This window comes from Tauraco erythrolophus, chromosome 1 (genome assembly GCF_009769465.1).
Source record: "Tauraco erythrolophus isolate bTauEry1 chromosome 1, bTauEry1.pri, whole genome shotgun sequence".
Classification (NCBI taxonomy): Eukaryota; Metazoa; Chordata; class Aves; order Musophagiformes; family Musophagidae; genus Tauraco; species Tauraco erythrolophus.
The window spans coordinates 28,770,295-28,781,605 of NC_141465.1; the positions used below are offsets into that span (position 1 = coordinate 28,770,295).

The 11,311-nt window shown below is 41.0% G+C and overlaps 1 protein-coding gene across 1 annotated transcript in view; it reads right to left on the reverse strand.

Moving 5' to 3' along the window:
* APP (amyloid beta precursor protein) overlaps window positions 1–8,904 on the reverse strand; it is a 189,946-nt gene extending 181,042 nt beyond the window's left edge. The window contains 1 exon segment of the mRNA XM_086631552.1: window positions 8,770–8,904. Within this exon segment, the coding sequence (XP_086487678.1) occupies window positions 8,770–8,889 (120 nt within the window). The 5' untranslated portion in view covers window positions 8,890–8,904.
* Window positions 8,905–11,311: the final 2,407 nt, after the last annotated feature.

Sequence of the window (11,311 nt, forward strand, 5' to 3'; positions counted from 1 at the left end):
TTAATTGGATAAAAGCTAACTGGATGATAATGCCTCTGTATGAATTAGAAAACAGTGACAATAAACTGCTTGGGAAAAAATGGAATGGAATGTCCCAGAAATCAAGAAATATTTCCCCCATGCAACCTTGGGGCATTGCCCTGCTACGAATTCAAGCAAGCGTCATCTTCCTGACAGCTTCAATGCTACAGAGTGAGAGAAACTGTCTTTCCCTGTTTTATTTTCGCCTGCAGAATTGACAACTGAAAATATGTACGTAATGCCCTTTTACTTGCAAAGGCAGACTTCTAAACATGAATCTATTCCGTGCTACCAATCTAGACAGATCAGCCCACTGTCTGCTACTAATAAGCTTCACGTGCACTGCTATAGTGAAATAAGCACGTTTGTAGTCAGTATTTTTGATTTCCATATATTTCAAAGTAGATGGGCAAGGGTGAAACAGAGGGAGAAAAACAAAGAAAAAAGGAACCTGCCCCCCAAAGAAAGGAAAAGAAAGAAAACCCCAGAAGAGAGGAACACTACTACCACAGAAAAAAGCAGTAAGATATAGCAGAGGAAAGCTATAGAGCCATCCGTAAGAGATGTGGATGATCCAAAATAAACAGAATGTCACAAAGTACACTACCTATTCACGCACACACAATCAGGCACAGATACTTGTTGAAGACTAGAGGCACACTGAAGCCTCTTAAACACCCAAAATCACCCAAAGCCTGCAGGTAGCTTCCCAGTTCTCAGGAGCACCATTCCTAAGAAGGAGTCACACTCGCACCCATCCATCTGCAGAGGTACACTCGCAGATGCTAGGGTTTCAGGGCCTTTAATTGGACACAAGTCTGACGTTGCCAAGGCATGATTCCTGCCTCGTTCCACCTCTTGTCCATTTACTGCCAACATCTCTCCACGAGCCAGTGCTAACACAGAAGCTGGATCAAGGAACTGACCTACCTCTGAAAACATCTCCCCTAAGAATAAAAACTGCATCACAGTGGAAACCGCCAGGAGTTAAACAGGACCCCAGACGACCCTTAGCAAAAGTGGGATAGATCTGTGCCAGACTGAAGTGTCCATGCAAGCATGGTCTGAAAAGGTGGAGGAAAAGAAAGTAGATTAGCATGGACATTTCCTCCTTAAAAGGGCTGATACATAACAGCTGTGTATTTATAACAGATTTTTCTTTACTTAAGGTAATCATCACACTTTATGCCTAGTGTCTCTTAGGATTATATTATTATTTGTTAAAGGAACAGCTGCTACCAGTCCATCTCAAATTTCTATAGTGTAAGGCGTCTGGGAGAAGAAAATAGCAGACAACTTACTACAGTAATGCTGTATGTAAGAAGAAAAAAAGAGCGCTGAAAGGCAGTAGTAGAGGTCTGCTGTGTTGTCCCCACCAGGACACTTTCCATGCAACATCACAGATGCAGGAGAGGGAACGCCTCTGCAGACCACATCCAATGCTGTGCAGGCCTCTCAAAAGTTTCTTGGGCTTCAGCAGGGCCAAGAGTTGGGCCAGTCAAGCTTCACTCCCTTCCCTACGCATGCAGAGAGACTTGTGCAAGCATTGTTAGCCCGTTCTTTCGTAACTTCAAGGAGCAAACCAGAAGCACAGAGCACAGCATGCTGATAAGGTACAACATTTTATTCTTGTCTTTTACAAATACATTAGCAACAAAAAGAGAGCCAAGGAGAATCTCCACCCTTCACGGGATGCAGGACGGAACATTGTCACAAAGGACAAGGAAAAGGCTGAGGTACTTAATGCCTTCTTTGCTTCAGTCTTTAATGGTCAGACCTGTTATACTCAGGGTATTCAGCCTGAGCTGGAAGACAGGGACAGAGAGCAGAATAAACCCCCCCATAATCCAGGAGGAAACAGTCAAGGACCTACTATACCACCTGGATGCTCACAAGTCCATGGGCTGGACTTGATCTTAAGAGGTCCTTTCCAACCTTTATGATTCTATGATTCTATATACCTCAAATTTAGCAGATGTTTCTTAACATCTTGATCACATGTGAAACAATTGTCTGCTAGTCCAACTACGAATCAAAAAAGGCAACAGGACTACCCTGCACACAGCCATCGCAATCACGTACATTCACGAGGACAGAAGAAAGAACTGTATTCCTGGCACAAACGCTATGCTGGTGGAATCCACTGATTAAGTTGAGCCATTCATCCAGTCCATCATATCTGTGAAATTCAAAACTAATCTAGGGGAAGATGCAGCACTGTAGCTTCATTAAACACTGCAGTACACATTTACCTAAATATTTATTTATGTGGACAATCCTTTTCCATTTTCATCCTTTTTCCCCTCTCAGTCTTAAAGCAGAAGCAACCACCTTCCATAAGAAAAACAAGTTACTTCAAAAGGAGTTGGAAAATTTATCATAAAAGCAACAACATAACTGAGATCCTAAAGTTTTTTATTCCATTTCTTTTCAATTAATTCCAAAAATAGTCTGTGTAGGGAAAAGAAACGAGAGGGGATCTTTTTGTTATGAGCAAAAGAAAGGTAGGCATTAGCTTGCAACATATGCTCCAAGTTACTTCATTTGAAATGCATTTAAATGGTAGACTACAGTCTGGGCTAAAGAGCCCAGTCTTCTTTCTCAGGAAGGTTATAGGGTGAGCATACTAAGGTTTAACTGCAAGATAAATATAAGACCCTGTATTTCCAAAATCTAAGCCTTCATTGAAGCAAATGAGATTTAAACACTAGCAGACAGAGTGAGCTAATTCAACTTTTGCTGTGGACCAAAAGCTAAGTAAAACAAAAGACCTCAATAATTAACGCGAAGAGTGCTAAGATACTGTTCGCCTAAACTCTTAAGCATGACTGTGCACATCTCAGAATGTACCAACACACATTTCTCTTGAAAATGTCATTTGTTTTAAATGCCAGATTGTGCTGTCAAAAATCTGTGTTTCCCATGATGTTTCATTAAATGGATTGTTTTCCTCAGACCAAAATGTATGGCTTTTTAGGCTGCTGAATTTAGAGTAGTACAGGTTTAGAATTAATTTTCTTCTTCAATACAGTGGCTATAATGGTTTGAGAAACTAGAAAGAGCCCATTATGCAGCCTAGGTAAAAATAACAATTCATATTATTATGAAAATGACACAGTAACGTGGACAGAAACCATTATTAAAGCAGTAAGACTATTTTCATCGTGTCTCAAATTCTCTTCTCAGAAAAAAAAGGCCAAACTATTTTTTTTCTTTTTAAAATCATCAGCATCCTTGGCACTTCCAACAATCCCTTTAAAAAAATCTCCAGAAACTCTCAACAAGCAGAAAGACTAGAGAGGGAGAGAACCACTGCCATCAGTCCTGCCTGCCTGATTCTGCCTGGTGTGGGCCCCAGGGCGACAAGCACAGAAAGATTAACTGAGATGATGACAGTAGGGACTCAAGCAAGTGGAAAAAAAAACAACCAAAACACACAGAACTCAAAAAAAAAAAACCAAGATGAGGCAGTCATTTGATGGCTCTTTTGGCCCATCTACAGAACAGGGGACTCCAGGACTACTTTGAAGCCAGAGGTTGTGGGGTGAATTAATGTCAAAGCCTTATCATGGTCACATTCCAGCTTGTACTGGATCTGGCTAAAAAGTGGCTTTGGATTTCACCAGCAAGTTATACCTAAACACGTGGCATAAACACAGAAGATTTGAGCAAATGACAAGAAGATCCTTTACGGAAGAAGTATGATTAGAGATTAGAAATGTCAACATTGTTCTGTCAACAGTTATAATGAATTATCTGTTATTTGAATTTACTATTTTCTGCTCCAAGTAACACAAAGATACAGTTAAGAGTACCGTAGCATGCATTTATAATTCGTTTTTTTGTTTTGTTTTATTTTTCCTCTCTGGGGAGGACTTCTGTAAGAAATACATATTCAGTGCAAGACGCTCATGAATCTCGATGTTTAGAAAGAACGTGGACACATGTCACGACTTTAACAAAGAAACCAAGCAGTCATGATGTGGTTTCAGAGATGCAAGGTGCAACACTTGCCAAAGCCAACATATACTTTACATCTGAAAGTTATGCTAAGCACCTAGCCAAAGATGTCTGAGTGAGCCAGCTGTTGATGACAAGGCACAGCTAGGTCTCCAGGTTCCCAGGTTTACACTCCATCTGCTCAAACACACACGACACCCAGACCCAAACTAGTTTTACTATAGTTTCGGTTTGGTTGTGGGGAAAAAAAAACAAATCAATCAATTTTTGGAATCATTCCTTTCTATTCTGTTCAACTCCATGCATACTTAAAAGGGAAACGAGCACCTCCAAATTAAATAAGTGAGAGGAAAAAAACATGCATTAGACAAAAATGAATTTTTGCCAGCTGTGAGCATATTTACAATTCATTTTGGACACCAAGTTCAGCACAGACAGCAAAGTAATTTCAGTCCTTTAAGGAACTCATATAACGTGTCCTAATTACTAGACATAAAATTCAGAACATAGTAGCTGTTCAAAATTGCTAATATAATAAAACATACACCAGTATCTTCCATTTGAACTCTCCTTCTGTTTAAACAAGGAACTGAGCATACCCAAATTAACTTCCTACTCTGCATATTCATGTGACTCTGTAAACACGTGCTTTGCCAAAGGGCAAGGTCCAGATCAGTTTGATGAACACTGTTTAGCAAGACAAGAAGATCACTGGCCTCTCGAACACGTCCTCATGCCATCCTGGCGCTGCTCCCAGATTCCGCCTAAACACGTGTGGGTGGGGGCTCCCGGTATTCTTCCACTAAACAACCAAAAGCAAAATCCAGGAGCAGCGGACCCCACCTGTTTTAGGACATCAGCTAACCTCCCATCACGGGCTGTTAGGAAGAAAATTTCCCCAGGAGGCTAGTTACCCACTCACTGTGTATGGCAGGGTTTTCCCAACATCCCTCCGAAACAGCTGGTACTGCAGCGTCAGCAGCAGGACTAGATTGACCGATGGCTTGATTTGAAGTGTCAGCTAGTACACTCACAACACGTTAACGATTTTGGCATGTACATAGGTGTAACCACTCCATTCACATTAATGCAACGTTGTTCTACCACCTGCAGCACTTGCTTTTGACAGCTGTTTGCAGATCAGGCCCAAACCATTTTACTTTTCAATAACAGGTACAATTAATATAGCAGCATGCTAGCTAGTTTGAGATTAAAAAACACCACAAGTAAATTGCACTTCTCTAACCAGCATCTCATTCCACCCAAGAAAGCTTGATTTTGCTATATTTGAAGAAAAGAAAAAACACCAGCTTAGGCTGAGTAAGAGAAAACATGCAGATTTGAAGGCAGAGGGGACAGATGTGCTCTGCTTCCAGAACCACTTTTGTGACTTCGGTAGCAGAGTTTAACTGAACTCAAGGAAGTCAGAGGGCAGCATTCAAGTATATTCCATTTCTTTTCAAATAAATAATGTACAGGCTGAGCTTTGTCATCTTTAAACTGTGATGTGTTGTCCAAATACAAACCTAGACAGTTCCTGTGCTGCACTGAGCTCCCACTCAAAAGAAGCAAAGCAACAAGTGACATAAATCTTTAAAACACGTAGGCAGTTCTGCTTATTCTCTGTTCCTCCCTTTCTGCCCCTGCAATGCTCCTCTACTGCTACTTCCTGCATCAAAGACTCTGAAAATCCACCTACGTTGGCAGTGGACAAGGAGAGGCAACGGTGACAAGTTCAGGGAAAAAATACAAGGCTCCCAGTAGCTCATCTCTGCAGGAGAAATCTAAGTCCTTCTGTACTCCATGCACCTTCCAGCCCTGTGCTCTGACCACCACCCAGGCATCTGACCTTGCATTGTCAAGAAAAACTCTTTAAAAGAGCTTATAAGGAGGCACAGGAATGCAACTATCTTTAAGTTCTGCTAAAACAAGGTATTTTATTTTTGAAAGATACTTTCATCGGAAGAAAACAAAGTCAGCGGTTCCACAGAGCCTCATTTTTGATTAACAGGAGTTTCCTGATAATAGTTACTAACTTTGTATTATTTTAGAGCCAAGGATCTTACAGAGCAAGATCTCCACTGTAGTTGCTCATTGAGTTTCTGCCCAGTTAGCTCCTTCCGATATGTTCCTTCTGGTCTTTCCCTGCTATAGGAGGAACTGGGTGGTTAGGCTAACTACAGGATCTACCACAGTAGAGCACCTTCTTTTGCATTATAGCAATCATCACAACGCCTGGCGCAGACACACACAAGGTATCTGCAACAAATAACAGGATGAATAGATTTCCCATTGGAGATGCAAAGGAAAAAAAAAAAATCTTACCTTCCCTTGCTCCCTGTCATTTCAGAGACTACGGAGAAGAGTTGTACCGAACTGGGAGCTTCTTTCCACCCTGCTAGGCTGGATCAGCTACCATGTGGCTTTTCATGTTAACTTGCTGTCAGCAGATCCGACCTTTCTAGTATTTGCCATTTATTTCTGTATTTATTACCAGTATTAAAAAATAGAGTCTCACACAATTCCTCTCCACCCCCAAACTAGCTGCTGATGGAGAGCCCCAGTGCTGCCGTGTGCTCTCACTCCAGGCCAGCTTGCACCTTCTCCACCAGTATCCTACTACAGTCAGTTGTACTGGCTTACTCACACACCTGTAATAACATAGATTGACTGAAAACAGTCAGATACACAACCCATTCTTAGGGAGCAGACCCACCAGCACCTTGCCTCCTGACAAGGCAGAGCCCCCTACACTACGCTTTTAACCACAGCTAAAGAGACACTCCAAAACCATAACGCGATCATCTAATGTTAAGCTAATGATGTAGCACACAGATCCAGGCTACCACCACACTGCAGTTTAAACAGTTAACCTTAAAAACACAAGTAACAGAGGTTCTCTTGTGTTTCTCCTGATTGGAGAAAATTTCAAGACTCAAAAAAATTTAGGTTCAAAGGGAGCCACAGAGGTCACCTAGACCTTCCTCTGCTGCAAGCAGGGCTTACATTTGAGACAGATCATGTTGCTCAGGCCTCTATCCAGTTCAGCTCTCCCAGTCTCCAAGGGAGGAGGCTCCACAGCCTGCCTGGGTGCCTGTGCCATCGCATGGCCACTCACATGACAAAGAACTTTTTCCTTACATGCAGTCTCAGCTTTCCTTATTATTCCCTTTGTCATCTAACAGTATACAGCTACTGCCTTCTGACTGCTTTTGCTTTCCTCTTCACTTTATTTTTAAGAGGTTGGGATTTTTTGTGGGTTTTTTTTTTTTTTTGGGGGGGGGGGGTGTGATTTTTTTTTTTTGTTGAGGGTTTTTTGTTTGTTTGTTTTTTAAATGACACCCCAAATTTCAAAATATTTCAAAGTCACCTGACATTCAGCTGAGATTTGCAACTCCTAGTCCTTATTCTGGAACCCTTCCCTACCTGCAGCATTTGTAACTGAACCGTCAACCTACTGAGCTATACATGCCTTAAAATCATCCAAACTTTCTACTCCTACTTCTGTAAATTTACGTATTTCTTTCTGTAAGTTTAAAAAGATCTGCTACTTCACAGACTTTTATTCACTGATTGCCTACTTCCATCTCCTCATTCCTTCCCTCACCCTCAATAATTTCACTATGCATAAGTCGACTTTATCTAGATAATTCAAAGGAGACAATGGAAAAAACAGAAGAAACAGTTGAAATCTTACTAGTAGGTTAGGTTTGGTATTTTTGTTAGTGGTAAACAAAAATAATATGAATTTCACAAAAGTAACGCTTTTACTAAAAAGACAAAGCTACTGGTGAAGAATCAATTTTAATAGCCATTACAGGTTCTTCCTTAAAATGAATATTCTAGACGATAAAGCTCGAACTCAGAAAAAAATTAACAACACATTGCAAGAAACAGGAGGAACAATCAATAGGTGAAAGGACAGGAACGAAGATGTAAGAGAGCAGAGATCTGAAAAGCGAATTATCTTGCTTTCCAAAGCGGCATTTTCACAAGACTTGGTTTGACATTTAGGAAGCAAGACAGTTACTGCTATGGCAATAAGCAATAGCCCCTGCTTAAAAAAAAAAAAAGCAGATATGGTATAGAAAGACATAAGGACTAAAGCAACTTGAGCCATGCCCTTTTGTTTCATGGCATAAAAACTGCATTTTCTTTTCAAATTGTCACACGCTGGTACGAGGTTATCATGCTATCACAGCATGGAGACAAAACAAAATTAGATCCACAGTCTGTTCTAGGATGTGAGCGAGTGGGTAATAAGTTTCTGCTCTCAAATATGAAATCAGTCATTGTGACTTCATCTGTAGGGCAAGTTTTTCTATTAAGAAACTCTGAATGGTTCAGTGTGCAGCAGAGACCAATAACTCTGGCCTGACCCAGCGTATTTCAGCATCACAGTACAATGACAGAAGACACGTTACAGCTGACTCTTTCAAGATCAGCCCAGAAAGAACAAGGGCATTTTAAATAATAAACTGTCACCTCAGCTTTATTCAAAATACTTTGTAAGTTCATTGTGCATATACAATATAGAATTATCCCTCAAGGGGAGGAGATGGAGGGACAAAATTTTCCGATGGCCTCAGTGATCCCCAGCAACCAGGTTTTAAAGCTGTTTTAACAGGCCCTGGGAAGAACCTCTTTAAAAAGGACAAAAGGGCAACAGAGCAGAAGAGGAAAAAAAAGAAAGAGAAGGTCCCTACAGACTCAGCTCTCCAGCACATGCTTGCGCCTTGGTGTTTCAGAACAATCACCCCCACAGTTTTTCCCCAGGGCAGTACTTACTTCCTGGCAGTACTGGAGAATTCCTTCCTTTGTCCCGATGCAGGTCTTGGTGCCAGAGGGGTCCGATTCCCACTTTCCGTTCTGCACATTCATGTGCATGTTGAGTTTCCCACAGAACATGGCGATTTGAGGCTCCGCCAACAACCCAGCGTTTCCATCAGCAGGCACCTGGGAGGAGAGGGGGGGGAAAAAGTTTTAATCTTGTGTTGGACAGTTCAGTCCATCCAAAGCAGGAACGCCTCAAGCAAGCCTGAATCAAACTCTAGGCTTATCCACCCATGGCAGCAAAAGCTGAAATTGTTTGATTCAGGCAGATTTGAGAAATGTAAACCAAAACACAATAAACAGTGTAACACAAAGTTCAAAGCCGTAAACAAACCATCCAAGGCCCAAAATGATCACCTTACCAACTTAGGCTAAACACAGAAGAACATGCCTAGTTGGAGTGTGATAACAGAAACTTAATTTTCCAAATGTACTTGGTATACTGGTGTTGGGGTGAGTGGTCATTAACAATTAGCAAAAAAATAACAAGTTTTCCCTAAGAGTTTCCTACAAAGAACCCTTACAAGGTACCATTTTTCAAGACATGCTGTAGATCATTCCAATGTTGAGCACACAGGCTGTCTTTATCACGCCTTATAAAGGTGGCGGGTCAGAGCAGCAGCTTCCATCTAAGCTCTGTTTCGACCGCATCTCAAAACGCAGTGCCTGAGGTGCTATCAAAACGGGACTGCTCACAGCAAAGTATTGCAGAACACCATCTACCCGAACAAGTGCTACAATACCCAGGGTCGTCGCAGGCTACCTGAACCTGCCCATGCTGCCCCACACCACCCAGCACCAGCCAGCTGATTCCCTCCTTGAAACACCCAAGTGATGTCAGGGTACAGCGCCAAACATCAGTAATTCTGGAACATTGGTGGGCTTCCTACCTGCATTTACAAACCAACTTAACCCTCCTCCCACACAAACTTCAACATTGGTTTAAAACCCTCTCGTGGGACCACTGCATCAAGGCAAAGCAAGGATTTTTTCTTTTGGCCCTCTGCCCTCCGGTGCAGTCAATCTCAGAAGGCATAAACTGAAAGCCCTCGTTTCAGTTTTACCATCTGAGAAACACATCGCAAAGATAAATCTCCTCTTCGGGTTCGGTTCCTCAAGAGAGGAGTCAATGGCTCCCCACTGCCCCTCGCACTCCAAAGGTGAGCCCGTTGCATTCGAGGTACAGCAGAGTATGCAATTAGGTTTAAATACCTATTTTTAACTTTAATCTTTTAGTTAGAAAGCTTCTCATGGGGGAAATTAAAAACATTTTAAAAATTCATGAAAAACCTGAAGAAACAGAATTACTGTCTTACAAGAGGTATGCAAACCCCATATCTTAGTTTCCCAACTCCTTGTTTAAACAAACACAAAAAAGCTTCATGAATTTTATATGCCTACAGCAATGAAAAAATACCACACCAAGAAACACTGCAGGAGTCAACATCGAACTACCCTAACACACTAGCTTAGCATTCTAAGTTGAAATGCCACAATTAAAACAAATACATATGTTTTGTTTTGGTTCTTTTTTTTTTTAGAAAAGGAGAACATTTATTTTCCTGCCTTCTTTATGTTAACATTAACACAATTCAGCTTAAAAAATGAAAATAAAGCAGAAATTTCTACTGGCAGAGGTTTCCCTTTACTATCTCGATTACTCTTCTCCTGTGAAACTAGTAAACTCTGTATGATTTAACAGTCAACCACCACTGTCCTTCCACTGGGCAATTAGAGAATTTTCCAATAACTGAGATGACACCTCGTGTGTTTTGTCTTGATCAGTACAGCTATCACACACTTACTCCTTCTAACATCTTCAGAAACTCTGGAGAGCATCTCAAACATGACACGTTTCTTACGAGTACTTGCAAAAAATCCTCCAAATTAATTATTTTTTTTTTCTTTATAGATGCACTACAACCCTATCAAAATTTCAATAAAAATGGAATCAAGTCCTTCCGCCGGTGACATGTGTGAACATGAACTCTATTCACAGGCAGCTCCTCCAACTGAGATCTCTATTAAATTAATAAAGCACACAGCAGTCATACTGTGGCAGGTTATAAATTTTTTTCCCTCAAAATCTAAGTTGCAAATTTATGGAGACTTTGCCTTCTGGCTTTATAATAGGAAGCTTTATGGTATTTTCTGCCTTAGCTAGGAGGACAGCTAAAGCTGGGAAAATAAACCGTGGCCATTTACTCGGAGTACTATCAATTTAACTCTAACAACATGACAACCTATGACTGTCTACTTAAAATCTCATTCCCTTCAGAAACGACATGACATCTCCCAGCTTAATGAGATTATCAGAGCCAGTCATAATCACATTTAGCTTTCTATATTTTGACCTGACAGGGCCATACTAATGAACTGCTCAGCATAGTACTTCATCTTATTGATTAGGACAGCTAAATGTTTCTAATAATAAAGAAATACTGGAGCAATTAACAAACACTGTAAACAGAACTAAAGCATTTAGATCATGATCATG